The sequence below is a fragment of the Phycodurus eques genome, chromosome 8 (genome assembly GCF_024500275.1).
Source record: "Phycodurus eques isolate BA_2022a chromosome 8, UOR_Pequ_1.1, whole genome shotgun sequence".
Lineage (NCBI taxonomy): Eukaryota > Metazoa > Chordata > Actinopteri > Syngnathiformes > Syngnathidae > Phycodurus > Phycodurus eques.
In genome coordinates, this window is record NC_084532.1 from 30,060,742 (window position 1) to 30,077,198 (window position 16,457).

Here is a 16,457-nt window from a genome sequence, read left to right on the forward strand (position 1 = left end):
TAAATGCTGCCTCTCATGACGCGCCAAATAGCAGCGTGAAAGGGGCTGCTAATGAAAAAAAACTGTCAATCAAATACCACTTGTACAACCTGGAAAAATGGACACTACTTCGTCTAGCTTCTTTCTTATGTCTATATATTGTATATACATATTTCAGCTGTGAAAATATATTCACTTAAAGTCACCGCTGGATGGAATATATCACACTTTCCCACGCCACGACAACGAGGCACTCTAGCGGCCCTACCAGTGCGAAGCCCCTGTCCACACGCCGGCTGTCACGCCAGACTTTTACTTTTTCTTTTTTTTTTTTTTTTTTTTTTTTTATATGTGTACCACGCTCTTCCACCTTCTCTCCATGATGTGCGGCACTCACGGCGCACAACGAGGCGCTCTGAAGCGGCCACGCCGGTAGACTATCTGAAGGGAAGTGGGTGTAGGAATGGCTTGCTAGCTAACTTTAGGTCTGGAGGGGCGAGTTAGCAACGCCCAAAAAAATGTGGAAAACTAAGATGGTGTAAAACTGTGTGGCACGATATGGTCACAATTCAGGACAACGTCATTCTTTTCAGCAAATAGCTTCTTCTGAATTCGCTTTACAGGCGGAGCTTCTATGGCTAAAAATAGCAAAATAAAGGCCCGTGCTAACTGAGCTAAGCTCACGAGGCTCGCCGTTTGTGTGCCGCCAGGTTGGAGTGGGTGGAGATCATCGAGCCGCGCACGCGCGAGCGCATGTACGCCAACCTGCTGACGGGCGAGTGCGTGTGGGACCCGCCGGCGGGCGTGCGCATCAAGCGCACCGGCGACAACCAGTGGTGGGAGCTTTTCGACCCCAACACGTCACGCTTCTATTACTACAACGCCTCCACGCAGCGCACCGTCTGGCACCGCCCGCGAGGCTGCGACATCATCCCGCTGGCCAAGCTGCAGACGCTCAAGCAGCACACCGACGGCGCCGGCCCCCGCCACGCCGCCACCGGCACCGGAGGAGGAGGAGGCGCGTCGGCCGACAATAGTCCGGGACGTAACAGCGGCGTCAGCCGGGAGGGGAGCACCTCGTCCTCTCTGGACCAGGAAGGGACGGACAAGCAGGCCGGGAAAGACGACGCGGAGCGGTGAGTGAGAGGACGAGCGCGTGGGTGCTAAGCAGCTAGCGTAAGAAGCTAACGCGGTACTCTTGACCGACATCGCAAACAGATGCACTCAAACGCCAGATCCAAATCAGTTCGTAACGGGCCGCTCAGCCGAGAAACTACGAGCGGTAATAGCGCTTCACGTTGTGAGCGCTCAACGCTAACCGCTAGCTAAGCTAATGTAGTAGCCTACCTTGTTACTTGTCAAACATTTGGACTCAAACACCAGTCCTGCAATCTCCGAATCAAAGTCGTTTGTTCCCAAAAAGCAACTGGCGGAGAGTCCAACCAAGGCGATGGAACAAAAACAAGAAGTAGCAAGCGAGCGCAATAAAAGCCGTCGACTTAACGTTCACAACAAAAAAGTGGTTTTCTACCCACTTGAGAGTCCGATCAAGAAAAAAGGAAGTAGCAACCAATAGCAGTCAGGCGATACGCTTTCGCTTCTGAACATAAGTGCCGAGCATATGGCAGCTAACCGGCTAGCATGAGAGGCTAACTTACCAGCTACATTCTTGTCCAATGCCACAAACGGACGACTTAAGCACCAGTCATCCAAAGATCCAAATCAAAGTCCTTTGTCCGCATACAAAAATCACAGGCACTGTCGAGGAGGAAACAACGGGTGTCAAGAAGATGCCCCCCAGGGAAAAACTACGAAAAGAATGCCTCAGGCAACAGAAGCCCAGTAAGGAGAAGGAGCCAGATGGGCTGTCGTGGAAAGACGAGCCCCCGCATGGCATGTACCAATAACAAATTGGAGAAGTAGCTGACCTCGTGAAAACTGAAAGACAGCACAGAGGCGCAAGTCCCGGCAGCGTGAGAACAGGCCCTGGACACCAGATGAGTGGAGGCCGGCCGGGGTCTGCCGCATCAGACGGGACCCTGGATGCAGGCTGTGCGAAGAAGCGCCGAAGTAGCAGCTAGCAGCGATAGCGTACCGAATACGGACCGGAGGTCCCGCGATCGAGACGGCCCGCCCGCACCGCCCGAGGCGGTCGAGAACGACCGGGCCGAGATCCTGCGGGACTTCCGGATGCAGACCGACAAACCGGCGGTGGCGGACAAACGTCGGAAGACGCCGGTCGCGATAGATGTCGATTTTTTTTTCCAAAATCGTAGACAATCGACATCTTTGCTTTGTAAATTGGAACCAAAAGTGCAGCGAGCTCCCAGGCTCAGCAGCATCGCTTCGAAAGTTCCACGCAAACGTCGACATCTCATCACGTTTCCATATCTTTCGATCGATGCCGCCAAAGACACGTATGCCGATCAAAAGGTTTTTGGATGCCACCTTGGTTTTCTCTGGGCAAACAAACGAAAGTCCCGTGTTCAAAACGACGAAAGAGGCGATCCTTACGCATAACAGGAAAGACGGAAGCGGCTGCATAATAATCGACGCTGCTGTCCTTCGAACTCCGCCGACGCCAGCGCGCACACCATCCTGATGCCGCTAAAGACGTTTCACAAATTCGTACGCATTCGTTGCAGCATTTATTTGGCCGTCCGCTATTGTGTGAATGCAAACGGCTGCCCGATCGCAGATCCCTCCGGCGTATTGCAACGACGTCACGAGGCGGCTCGAGTGGCGTTTCGCAAAAGAAAAAAGAAGACGACGCGCTTGTGATCGTTTCCGGGGGAAAGGTCAGTTCGGCGACAGCGGCGAAATCTCATCCGTCCCGAAATCCTCGAGCGCCATTTGGCGGGTTTGATTGTGAGAAACGATGACGACAACGGGCGACCGTCCCGAGATTCCTGCCAGTCGACCAGATCGATTTTCAAAAGGGAAACCTTATCGAGCGGACGAGACCGAAACGAGCCGTGAATGCGGCACTTTGGCACGATCTTTGTTTACTATGCAAATGTCTTGAAAAGATTAACGAGGCGGAAGGAAGGCGTGAAGTTTTTTTCCTCGTCTGTGTTTTTTGTCGCTGTCCCGTTCTCACGCGGGCGGCCATTCAGCGCCCGCCGGCGAACGCGTCGGCTGACCGACGGATTTCACAGCGGGCCGTCTGGCGCTCCTCGACGCGAATGCAAAGTGAGGCGCTCGCGCGTTGCCGCTGCAAATCCGTCCGCGTCCTCCGTAGAAGCGGGGGGGGAAAAACCGGGTGACAATCAACTTTGTCGAGTGTATGAACTCAACCTGTCATTGTCTAATTATCGACTTCAATTGCCCTTAATCTCCTCTTCTGCCCTTTTCACCTCCTCTTATCTCCTCCCTTCGACTTTTCGGATTGTCTCCTTTCCCCCTCTCGTCTCCTCTCCTCTCCTGCCCTTCTTCCCCCGTCTCGTTTCCTTGCATGCTCCCGCTCATCCCGTCACCTCATCTTGTTTCCCGCCCTCCGTATTTGTACTTCTCTCCTCTCCTTGTGTCCTTCCTTCATCTCGTCACCTCATCTTGTCGCCCCCTCTGCCCTCATCTCCTTTCCTCGCATTGTCCGCTTGTCTTCCGTCCTTCCCAATCTTCGCTTCCTCCTCCTCTGCGCTCATTTCTTCTGCCCTTCTCCCCTTTGGGTCCTCGTCGCCTTTCCGCGTTCCCTCGCCTTTTCTCCTCTCCTTCCTTCTCTCGGCTTTCCTCTCTCTCCTCATGTCCCCGCCCTCGCCTCCTCGTCAGGACGTCGCCGTTCAGGTGGAACACGGGTACGAAGGAGCGCATGCTGATCAAGGTGACGGACCGGGAGCCCAGCTTCCTGTGCCACCAGGGCAACGGTTTCTCCCCGTGCGACCCGCCCACGCCGGGCGGGGGCGCGGCCTCGCGAAGCCGGCGTTCGTCCGGGGGCGGCGACCCGGCGCCCTCCGAACCCGACGCCTCCCCGGTCCCGTACTCGGAGCGCCGCAATTCTCCCTTCCTGAAGCGCGCCGATCCGGGCGGCACCCAGCGGCGCTCGTCGGCCGACTCGCAGCCGTCGTCGCCGCGCTACGCCTACGAGCCGCCGCTCTACGAGGAACCGCCCTCCGAGTACCAGCCGCCGCCCATCTACGAGGAGCCGCCCTCCGACATCCGCCTGGCCGACTCCCCCTCCTTCTACGGCACCGGAAAGTCGCCCGCCCGCAAGACCTCGGCGCCTCTCTACCACTCCCCCAAGCGGTCCCCTTACGGCCAGCTGGTTCTGACCCGCCAGAAGTGTCCGGAGAAGACGCAGAGTCTGGAGTACAGTCCGGTGGGGAAGGAGTACGTCAAGCAGCTGGTGTACGTGGAGCAGTCGTCGTCCAGCCCCCGCTTCAAGACCGCCGACCGCCTGCTGCGCTACGGCACCGCGGCCGGCTACGGCGGCTCCTACGGGGGCTCCTACACCCTGCAGCACAGCCAGTCTCTGATCAGGGACCCCCGCCTGCTGCTGGACTACAGCGGCGAGGGCGGCGAGGGGGGCCAGAGGCTGCTTTACGAGGACTCCGTATCCTGGACGTCCGGCCAGACTCACTCGCTGTCCTCGTCGTCCGCCGGGCCTTTCTCCCCCGGCGGAAACCGCAAGCGCAAGAGCCGCAAGCCGTCGCTCCCCCAGGAGCTGGCCCGCTGCGGCGGCGCCGACGGGGACTTCGGGGGCACGGCGTCCGAGGCCATGCTGGCGCAGGCCCGGCTGGCCTGGGAGGCGCAGCGGGCGATGAAGCAGCGCAGCAGCTGGGACTCGGGCCAGGGCGGCGGCGCGCAGGGCTCCAAGGACGGGTACGAGAGCGACGGCGCCGTGCCGCCCCCGCTGCCGGGCCCGGCGGTGAGGGCCTTCAGCGAGGACGAGGCCCTGGCGCAGAGCGACGGACACCTCTGGAAGCGGAGCACCTTCGAGCGCCTCGGATTCCCGCAGGCCCTGCTGGAGAAGAGCCTCTCCGTGCAGACCAGCCTGGCCTCGCCCGAGACGTACCTCCACCCCTCACAGGTACCCGCTTCGCAAGCTGCTGCTCCACGCTTCCCGCCAGGCGCTTGACTTTCCACTTCCTGTCTTAGTCGGAGGACTTGGGAGCCTGCGCCCAGTTTGAGGCCAGTCGCAACGCCAGGAACATGATGCCGAGCGCCAGCTGCGGCGTTTTCCCGGAATTCACCCTGAGGAAGCCGTCCTCCGAGACCGACATCGAGAACTGGGCGTCCAAGCACTTCAACAAACACACGCAGGTGCACAGGCGCTACCTTTAGCGCTCTCCGTCCACTCGCAACACATACTACGACCGCCGACGCTCGCTATTCGCGGCGGATATTCGTGACTAATTGACACCCCGCCCGATTTTGGGGCGATAGTTTTGAAATGGAAGGTCCACTTCCACCTATTTGGAGTTCGCCATTCACAAGTTTGCCGATTGTCACTTTTTTCTGTGGAACCCAACCTCATCTTACAACATCAATGACTTCCAGGTTATTTCATTGGGAAAGAAAATTCTGCGTATGTATGCGGTTGCTGGCGTCGCAATGCATACAATGACTACTTTCCTGTCCGCCATGTAATGACATTTCCGCTCAGCGATTCATACACTTATTTTATTTTATTTTTTCAAATACGTACGGTATTCCCCCCCAAATTACGTACGGGGCAGAGGGACCCGACCCCGCTGCGAGTAATTGACGACCCCGCCTCCAAATTCTTTATTGTTGCTTATATTGAAAGTTTAAACCCTGCAGACGCAATATGTTTTGAAGGTCTAAATCATCTTACATGACCATTAAAAAGAAATAGCTTTCGGACATTTTGATTTCAGCAGAGCAAAAACATTCGTCCGAGACTCTCTGTAACTTCTTTATCAATCTGGCCGAAATTGAACTCCTCCCTTCCATACAAAAATCTTCGAACAGGTGAGCTGAATTTCTTGACAACAATTGCTACTTTCCTTTGAGCCAGGGCTTTGGTGGCATCTTGTGACATCTTAGAAAGCACAAAGATACGCGGAGGGTCGCAAATAGGAAATATGGAAAGAGCAAACCCGGTTTTACTGTTGGTGAATTTGTGAATGGTGACGAGGTGGCTCGTGACTGTAATAATAATCATAATAATAATAATAATAAAAACAATAGGTGCGTGCGTGTGCGCAGGGCTTGTTCAGGAGGAAGGTGTCGATCGCCAACATGCTGGCGTGGAGCAGCGAGCCGATCAAGAAGCCCATGATCGTCACGTCGGACCGCAACGTCAAGAAGGAGGCGGTGGACATCTTCAAGCTCATCCAGACCTACATGGGCGACCGCCGCACCAAAGCCGACCCCCTTTGCGTGGCCTCGGAGGTACGGCCGCGCAAAACCTCCGCAACTACGGTGGCGCTTTGACGATATAGACAATAGAACAACACTCATCGGCATGTGTTCTTTTTATTTCGATTTTTTTTACATCCGCAGATTTTTGCTATTCACGGTCCAGCCTGGTCCCATTGCCCACCGCGAATAGCGCGTCAACTGTATATATAAAAGAAACAGAAGCGGTCCTTCAATTGAACCCTGTGGGACCCCCTTTTCGAAGGCGATTATGTCAGACCAACCCCGAACAGTCTACAAGGTGGCTCTTAACTTCTACCGAGTTATTTTCTGTTGAGATACTTGTACTTTAACGTAAGTGTTGCTCTTGTACTTTATACAAGAGTGCTTGGGACTTGCGACCTTCAGACACGTGACTTCTTCTCACCGGCGGTCGGGGGTCGACTCGCTACGCCTATAAAAGGACGTGTCCGTTTGTGCGTCAGGTGGTGGTCCGCGGGTGGAGCAACCGGGGCCTCCGCGACGAGCTGTACATCCAGCTGTGCCGCCAGACCACCGAGAACTTCCGCTACGACAGCCTGGAGCGCGGCTGGGAGCTGATGGCCGTCTGCCTGGCCTTCTTCCCGCCCACGCCGCGCTTCCACAACTATTTGGAGGGATACATCTGCAGACATATGGACCCCCTCAACGACACCAAGGGTACGCGCACGTCTCCGCCGCAACCGCGTTTCGGCAGGCGGAAGGAGTGAACGGACGCCGTGAAAAACAGATGCGGTCCTCCTGAAGCCCCGCCTTCCTTCTGACCTCATTGGACACTCGCGCATGTCCGTCATTAATTACACAAGCGCCTCAGATTTCCACTTTACGGGACAAATTTGGCAAAAATGGAAGATAGTCATAATTGTTGATCAAACCTTATAATCATTCGTCTTTTACGGCCGTATGCTAAATTGGCGTTTTTATTGGTATTATATTTTTTTCATGACATTCTCAATGTCACCCTCAAGGGGAAATTCTATAACATGTATTTAATAACAAAGTTTTAATACATTATAATAACAGTAGTAATAAATAACAACAACAACAACAAAATGAAAAAATCCATTTTTTTTACTCCTCATAAATAATTGTATATTAATATGATACGAGACTATATTGATAACATATTTTGGTATTTATGCTGATTATGTTCCCTCAAAGGGGAATTGGATATTATTTATTTATTTAGTAATAGTAATAATTATGACCTAAATGAAGCTTTTAAACTCCCCTTTCTACTCACTTCTGCACGTCTTGCATTCATAAAACTTGAAAACTACAAAACTTTTAAAAAGGTTTTTCAAACTCAGAAATAATAACAATAATTTCTTGTTGTTATGCTGTTCAGGAGTTGCTATTAGCAGCTACGCTAAACACTGCTACAGGAAGCTAACCAAGGCGGCGCTGACCGGAGCCAAGAAGGTACCAGCAAGTGTCATCCGGTCGGGTCCGTTCCGGTCCGGTCCGGTCACGCGTGTCCCCGTTCCTCCTCAGGGTCTTCAGAAGCCGTCCCTTGAGGAGATCCAGCACGCCCGCAACGCCATCTTCAGCCCGTCCATGTTCGGCTCTTCCCTGGAGGAGGTCATGGCCCTGCAGAGGGAGCGCTACCCGGACCACCAGCTGCCCTGGGTCCAGACCCGCCTGTCCGAGGAGGTCCTGGGCCTCAACGGGGACCAGACGGAGGGCATTTTCAGGTCAGGCTTATTTTTGTTTGTGCCTGATACGGGCAGAGCGATGTGATTTGAAGTCGTCGGCATTTCGGCAGTCCCGTTTCGGGAAAATTCCAAACGGAAGCGGGCGTGCTAAACGAATAGGGTGACGGAAAATTCCAAAGCTTTTTTTTTTTTTTTGTAACGTGGGCGGTTAAGAAAAGAAATGAGCCCCTGACACGAAATGGGGCAGAAAAAGTGTCATGATGAAACAGAAGCAAATCAACAACAATGAAGTGATATCGCACGCGGGCGAGTGATTTTGGACTCAGCAAGCCTTTTCAAACTGACATCGACTTCTTGCCTACCGATTCTTGCGGACAAAAGGCGACGAGTTTGATATCCACTTGGGAGGCGCCTTGTCAATTCATACTACGGCTGTTTTTGATTAAAAAGGCTATTATTTTGTCCATCGAATTGATAAGGATTCAGTTACTGGTTTGGTCCGTAACATATTAGGACATGGGCAAAAGTGTTCATTGTTGTTTTTCAAAGTAAAAGCAGATGTTTGCCGATATCTTATTTGGATCAAACACAAAGATAGTCGGGCGAATATTTACTGCTGAGAGGCTGAAATTGGAAGATTTTGACACTTTGAGGTTAAATAATGGCTCTAAGCAATGAATCGATTATCCAAATAGTTGTCGATTCATTTGCTCATCGATGGCTGGCGACCAGTTGCGGGCTGGGATGGGCTCCAGCGCTACAGAAAATGGATGGATGCCATTAGTTGTCGGTTCATCGGTTCATTGTTGCCGCTCGAGGCTTCCCCGCCCAAAATGTGGTGCAACGCTTGCAGCTTTAGTCTTACCGTTATTGTTATTATTATAAGCGTGGCTACCTTGTGCTAGCTCATTTTCCAAAAATGTTATGATGTATGACTTTTTGAATTCCAGTGTAGTTGTAGTGTCCTTTCCTGGAACCGAAATGTTCCCAATTGAGCAGTTCGGATGATGATGATTATTATGATGATTATTTTTTTTTTTATTTATTTATTTTTTTTTTTTTATATAAACGGAATGCCAACGTCATTGTAATGGTAACCCGACGTGGCGCTCGCGTGTCCAGGGTTCCGGGAGACATCGACGAGGTGAACGCTCTCAAGCTACAAGTGGACCAGTGGAAGATCCCCACGGGACTCGAAGACCCTCACATTCCGGGTGAGCGCTCACGTCCGCCACCTTGACAACCACTGGACGACAAAAGCAGTTTTGGGCGGCACGTTGGCCGACTGGTTAGCACATCGGCCTCACAGTTCTGAGGAGCCGGATTTAAATCCCGGCCCCGCCCGTGTGAAGTTTGCGTGTGCTCCCCGCGCCTGCGTGGCTTTTCTCCGGGTGCTCCGCTTTCCTCCCACATCCCAAAAACATGCTCGGTAGGTGAATTGAGGATTCTAAATTGCCCGTAGGTGTGAATGTGAGCGCGACTGCTCGTTTGTTTCTCGGTGCCCTGCGATCGGCTGGCGACCTCTCGCCCGCAGGTGGCCTGCGATAGGCTCCAGCACGCCCGCGACCCGCGTGGGGAGGAGCGCTACAGAAAATGGAAGGATGGATGAATGCCGTTTCCCTGAGTTAGCCATCTTTTGAAAACACTCCCATCTTAATGTTATTTCTGTCCCAAATGGAGTTTTTGTCATTCCGTTGACAAAAACTTTCGCTAACTGCAACAACAGCGTCGCTGCTGAAGTTTTGGTACCGCGAGCTGGAGGAGCCGCTCATCCCCCACGAGTTCTACGACGAGTGCGTCAAGAACTACGACGACGCCGACGCCGCCGTCCAAGTGGTGCTGGGACTGCCGCACATCAACAAACTGGTGCTATGCTACCTCATCCGCTTCCTGCAGGTACGCGCGCACACGCGGACGTGTGCAGCAACGACAGCGGTTCAAAAAAAAAATGGCTGCGTGTCAAATAGTCCATCTCAATTGGAAAATATCATCATCGGAAATAATGTCTCTATTGTATGATTTGTAATGAATTCAGTCATGATTAAAAAACTATATTCAATGAAAACAGTTTAAAGTATATAACACAGTGTTTATTTAAATAATACTAATTCATGCAAATGATTCATTTATGATTGGCCTTACAAATAATCCATCCGTTTTTGTCTTAAAATGTGTTAAATGTATGTGTAATATTGTTTATTTTAATAATAACATAATACATGCACCTTTTTCAGCGTTATGATTTTTTATTAATGTCATTATGATTAAACCATCATCGAATTCAAAACTGTCAAATACATACATATGTGGCGTTTCTTTATTTTAGTAAAATTCATTTGAAAAAGGTTATTCATTATTCCATTTCAAATATTAACAAAATTGAATAAAAGTGGTCCATACAAAACTTTATTTTAATAACAAAATAATTAGTTATTATTTATAATGAAATTTCATATGTCTTAATTTTTCAGACACTTTCAAAAATTCCCAAAATAATGTTTTGATGTTGTCATTATGGGTGTTGTGTGTGTAATTTTGAGGGGGAAATGAATGTATTCCCTTTTGGAATAAGTTTGTAACGTAGCATGGAAATGTGGAAAAAGTGAGGTGCGCTTTTTTTATTATTATTTTGGGAAAATTGCAAACATTTAAAAAATATATATTTTTCACCTCGTCATTATGGGGAGACGTCTGTCGAATTTTGAGGGAAAAAATGAATTGATTTTATTTTGGAACAAGGCTGTAACATAAATGTGGAAAAAGTGAAGCAGTCATTTTCATTAATTTGCCGAATCGCAAAAAAAATTTAAATAACGTCATTACGGGCAGATAGTTGTGTGTAGAATTTAGAGGAATTTCCCCCCCCCCCCCCCATAATGCAATAAGGTTGTAACATAAGAAACTGTGTAAAATTGAAACAGTAATTGTAATTAATTTGCTCAAATAAAAAATTGCATTGTCATTATGAGGAGTTGAGTGTAGAATTTTGAGGAATGTTTTTTTCTCACAATACAATAAGGTCATAAGATAACTAAATGTGGAAAAGGTGAAGCGCTGTGCAGACTTATAATATTTGGACGCACTGTACTGTAAATATTATTTCTTAGCTTTGTAATGTTAGTAAATTTGCAAAAAGTAATTAAAAGCAAGCTTTTTTTCGAGGTTGTCGTTATAGTGAGTTGTGTGTAGAATTTTAAGCAAAAAAAATATTTGTTTTCCCATTATGCAATAAGGTTGAAACATAACAAAATGTGGGAAAAGTGAAGGAGTAATTTTAATTACCGTAATTTCTCCTGTCTAATGCGCACCCATGTATAATACGCGCCCCCAAGTGGACCTCAAAATTCTGGAAAACCCTTCTACCCATATATAATGCATTTTTACAATGCATGATTTTGCTTCTCCTCATATGATCAAAACATGAAGTATTATCTGGATTTTGTTAGGTTTTTTTCAAAGAATTATTCTGAAGTGAAGCACTTTAATTGAAGACGTAATACTTTCTTTTTATTTACTTGTTATTTTGAAATTCACAGCCCTACTTTTATTTAGTACATGAAAAAAAAACACAGTGGTGCTCATATGTTAGATTACCCAAGCAGAATTTGTAAGATGAGTACAATTCTGAAAAGAAAACATGAAGGACCAGGCAAAACACATTTAATTTTATTTTAATGAGATTCAAATTAAACGGTCAAGCATTTCAGAAAAGCATTATCATTAAACAAAACATAACCATCAAGAAATTAAGGAAGGTCGTTGTTCGGTCATCAGTCATATTAAAAAATATATCTATATTTCACAAATTCTGCCAGGGTTTGTAAATTTATGAGCACAACTCTAAATATATGCAGTCATACTTACCCCTGTCCTGTTGGAATGAAAGTGTAGGCTACACCTTTTTTATAACCACTAGGCGGCGGTGGCATATGAATGAAAGTGTACACATTTCTCATAACCTCTAGGGGGCGGTGGCATTTTGAAATGAAAGTGTACAGCTTTTTCATAACCTCTAGATGGCGGCATACATTTATGAAATGGGAATGGTTTCCCCCCCCCATTTTCCCCTATACCTATGTATAATGCACATTACACACCATGTATAATGCACATTATACACGAGAAACTACGGTAATTTGCCAAATTAAACATTTCACGTCAGTATTGGAAGTTGTGCGCAGCCGAAAAGTATTGCCAGCGCTTGACTTTTGGTGACGTTTCCTGAAAATGGTTCGCAATTCATTTTGCGTTTTTGGATGCGGCAGGTGTTCGCGCAGCCGGCCAACGTGTCGGTGACCAAGATGGACGTCAACAACCTGGCCATGGTGATGGCGCCCAACTGCCTGCGCTGCCAGTCGGACGACCCTCGCGTCATCTTCGAGAACACGCGCAAGGAGATGTCCTTCATCAGGCTCCTCATACACGCGCTCGACACCCGATTCATGGACGCCGTCCTATAGCCCCGCCCGAAAACCATGACGACAAACGAACAAACGAGACGACGCCATGGTTCCGCACGGCGGCAGGACTCCGCGCGCGTGCCTTCAGCATTCTTTCCATATCCTTAATGTCCTTGTACTAGTATACTCTTTGTCCTCAATCAACCAACCAATCAAATGTAATTTACATCGCACTTTTCATTCATAAAAATGCAACCCGAAGTGCTTCACAGAGATAAAAACAGCCAAAGTAGCACGACGCCCATCCCCGCATAGAAATGCAAGCAAGAATATTCTGCGTACTAGTAGAACGACGAGGGAGCGCTAGTACGATGACGAGGGCGGTAGTTCTCAAGCTTATTGCGCCAAGTACCGCCCCAAAAAATACTTGGCTCTCAAAGTACCCCGTCATGGCCAACATTACAATCAGATAACATATTAGGCCTAAGAAACAATTCATCGAAAGGATCAAATAATTTGATGGCAATAAAAGGAGGACGCCGGATCAATTTTCCACACAGGCCGATGTTACGGCACATGAAGGCACCAGACCCCGTGGAGAGACGTTTTTATCCGATTGCTCGATTTATCGATAGGCTCATCGGAAGAATACTCGGTCCTCAAATATTCCGTATTTGCAGCCCTGCTGTTCCTCAAAAGTGAGACGTTTTATTCCTCAAAAGTACATTGAATCTTACCGTCGGCCACAGTTTGAGCACCAGCTCGAATGGAGGAAAGCAAAAAAGTGAACTTCGTTCAATTCGAAATGCATTGCACATAAAAGCTTCATAGAAATTGTACACCCAGTAAAGAAAATAAATAAACAAATTGCTCAAGTTAAATGAAATGCAAGTCAACTTAAAAGGTACTAAAAATGTAAAAAAAAAAAAAAATGTACATGGAAGTAAAACATGCACAATACTGGATTTAAAAAAAGAAGGTTTCAAGTGTCATTGTAATATGGTTATTTCAGTGATGCTTTCATGTATCACTAGAGGGAGCCGGCGTACCACGGGTGGTATCGCCCGCCCACGTTGACAATCACATGCGCGGTCGTACAGTGCAACCTGAGCAGATTCAACTCATGGCAAATCTGGGGGCAATTTCAATGTTTGCATTTTCTTTTTTTCTTTTTTGGGAGAGAACAACCCCCCCCCCCCCCCCCAAAAAAAAAACGCTTATTAGCAGTTGATCTCCTCTTGTTCGAGAATTTTCGGGGTTAAAAAAAAGATTTGATGAATGCAATTAGAAACGGGTGTCAATTATCCACGGATATTTGCTATTGGCAGTCCAGCCCGCGAATAACGGCGGTCCGCTCTATTCTAGGCACGAGCGAGTGAGGGCAAAGTGCATACTAGTACATGGACCTTCAGCCAGAAATAAAGGATACGGACCAAATGCTGAAAGGGTTTTTCCATACGCCTTCACAGAGCAGGACCAACCCGGACGCCGTCCGGTCACGCGACTTCCTGCCGGCCGGCCCGACTCACCGCTGATTTGCGAATGTGTCTTTTTGTTGACTCGTTCCACACCATTTAACGCAAACGTGCCCCTTTGGCACAGACCACACTTCCACAGGTTGAAGGCGAGCCGGACGAGGCGGCTCGGGCGCCGGGTTCGGATGCCCCCCGGACGCCTCCCCGGCGAGGTGTTCCGGGGACGCCCCGCCGGGAGAGCCGGACCGAGTGGCCGGGGAGAAGGAAGTCCGGCCGGATAAGCTAAGCGCGAGAAGTCCAGCGGCAATTTTCCAACGTTCAGAGCAGTCGGCCGTCTGTGTGAAAGGGTGTTCCGCTACGCCGGGCGGGACGGGCGTGTCAAATTTAAAACCTGACACTCGCAGAATGATCTTTCTCGGCCAAGTACGTGAAAACACAAGACTCTCTCTCACACTCTCCCGTTTGCTGGGTTCCGCGTCAAACTCGAAGGCGGAATAAATCCTCGGCAGGCTATCTGTGTGAAAGAGGCCCCCGTTTGACCCAAAACGAGCTTAAAAGTACGGCGCTGCCTTGAGATACCGGTGACCAATGGATTTTTTTCGATTTTTTTTTTTTTGCTTTGACTTGCGAGCGGAAATTTGAGATGCGAGCGCCGTGCGGTGGCAGCGAATGTAACTCAACTCACTTGACAGCGAGCAGACAACAAGTCCTGTATTTAAAACAATGTCCACTTAGCTTTATGCTAACACATCATGGGAAACACCACAGATGGGCTGACAAAACTAGCATTGATGCTGCAACACGTAGCGAGAAAATAAGACAGTATTTGCAGGCGTATATTATTTATCCTCTGCCAAAAACCGATGACTGCAGTAGGTATGAAAGTCATCTTCGTTCGTCTCGTCTTGTTTGACTGTTTTATGCCGCCCCCCGGTGGCCAAGTCGCACATCCCTGAATTCACCACGCTATCTCAAGGCACCCCGCTGTTATTCAAATTTGGAAATAATTGTCATTTTCAAAATGTTTTCACGACGATTCTAAAAGTTTGAGAAGCCGTCCAACTAAACCTGTTCTTTTTATTTATTTGTTATTTATTTGACGCCTGTTGACGATGTCCATGAAGTGTGTCGGTGGGGGGGGGAGAAAAACGACGTATGGAGAAATTGCTCTGAATGTTAACGTGAGACTAACGAGCTCCGAAAAAAAATTTTTGGGGTAAATTTCCTCACATTGATCGAAGTTTGCCAGTCGTCCTTGTGGGCGTGGCCAGGCCCGCCCGAGCAGCCGGTCAGCATGCAGACGTAGCCACATCCGAGCAGATAGTTCTCTTGAAGTTCTTCTTCAATTTGGACCTTTTTTTTTTTTTTTTTAAGCTGAGGAGGAGGAGGAGCAGGATGGTGAAGAGTGAAGAGTGAAGGAGTTCCGTGTTGTTTGTGTCACTGTCACTTCCTGTCCAGTCTGAACGTTTTGCTTGAATAAAAGACTCCAAGCGACTTGGCTTCTTACACGTCTGCGATTTTGTCGGTTTAGCTCAAAGCGCGCTACGCGCTTACATTTTCACCGAAATGTTTTTGGACCCCGATAAACTCCAACTTTTTGGGGGGGAGTCAAATCAAACTTGGACCAGAACACCGCAAAAACACTCATTGGCGTCAAAATGAGCAAAGTGCAATGTTTGTTCACAGAAATACCGGAGTGGACACAAAAAGCAAAAACTTGCCCCCATATTGTCACTCAAAGATAGAACAGTATTTGACCACAAAGGTGGCTCAAATTCATATTTTTCAATGAAAACGGCATATTTGCCCCCAAAAAAGGTTGCATTGCGCGATGCGAATGTTGTGTTTTCCTGAAAAATATCCAGGAAAACACACAAACATCCATTTGGCGTTAAACGTCGATATTTGACGACATAAACGCAATCGTTTCCTCAAGAACACATTATATTGTCACTAAATGAGATATTTCAACGGCAAAGTAATGTTTAAGATGAATAGTCAATATGTTCAACCCTGCAATGATATTTGTATGGAATTTCATTAGGCCATGCGAATGTTTCTTTTTTTTTTTTTTTTTTTTGGGCCACACTACAAAAACAAAAGTGCAACATTTGTGCACAAAAATGCAACGGCGGACCAAAAAAGCGGAACTTTGGGGGAAAGCACAGCGTCTTTGTCCCCAAAATAGTCACTAAAGTCGTGCACATTTTGCCATCAAAACACGTTTGTTTTTTCGGGGCTAATAAGAGAGGTTCGTAAAATATGCCGTGACCCGGATTCGAACCGGGGTTGCTGCGGCCACAACGCAGAGTACTAACCACTATACGATCACGGCGCGCTATCCTGGCGGACGACAGCAGGTGTCAGCACACGCATGAAGAACTTCAGAAATGAAAAGAATTCCTCCTGAAAAAAAAAAGTTCCTATTTTGAGTCAAACTTTTATTTCAAATAAAAAGAATAATGAATACAAATCCAACTTGCATGGAAAAGCAGAACGAAAATGTGCAGCTTAGGTGACCAAGTTGACTCCACTAAAGTCGCCCTAAAGTCAAAAAACGTTGTGACAATATGAAGGGACTAAAACCC

At 48.4% G+C, this 16,457-nt stretch overlaps 1 protein-coding gene and 1 non-coding gene across 3 annotated transcripts in view; one reads left to right on the forward strand and one right to left on the reverse strand.

Moving 5' to 3' along the window:
- Positions 1-15,291, forward strand: part of arhgap39 (Rho GTPase activating protein 39) — a 32,168-nt gene extending 16,877 nt beyond the window's left edge. Inside the window, exons 2-11 of one of the 2 annotated variants that reach the window (XM_061683028.1) lie at positions 690-1,115; positions 3,748-5,005; positions 5,074-5,238; positions 6,148-6,333; positions 6,786-6,999; positions 7,688-7,761; positions 7,834-8,033; positions 9,117-9,208; positions 9,721-9,890; positions 12,260-15,291. In XM_061683028.1, coding sequence (XP_061539012.1) covers positions 690-1,115; positions 3,748-5,005; positions 5,074-5,238; positions 6,148-6,333; positions 6,786-6,999; positions 7,688-7,761; positions 7,834-8,033; positions 9,117-9,208; positions 9,721-9,890; positions 12,260-12,454 — 2,980 coding nt within the window. In that variant the 3' untranslated portion in view covers positions 12,455-15,291. The remainder of the gene's footprint in view (positions 1-689; positions 1,116-3,747; positions 5,006-5,073; positions 5,239-6,147; positions 6,334-6,785; positions 7,000-7,687; positions 7,762-7,833; positions 8,034-9,116; positions 9,209-9,720; positions 9,891-12,259) is intronic. The other variant, XM_061683029.1, reaches the window with a different exon arrangement.
- Positions 15,292-16,132: 841 nt separating this feature from the next.
- trnah-gug (transfer RNA histidin (anticodon GUG)) lies at positions 16,133-16,204 on the reverse strand. The gene has a single exon. It is a non-coding gene; the product is annotated as a tRNA-His (tRNA).
- Positions 16,205-16,457: the final 253 nt, after the last annotated feature.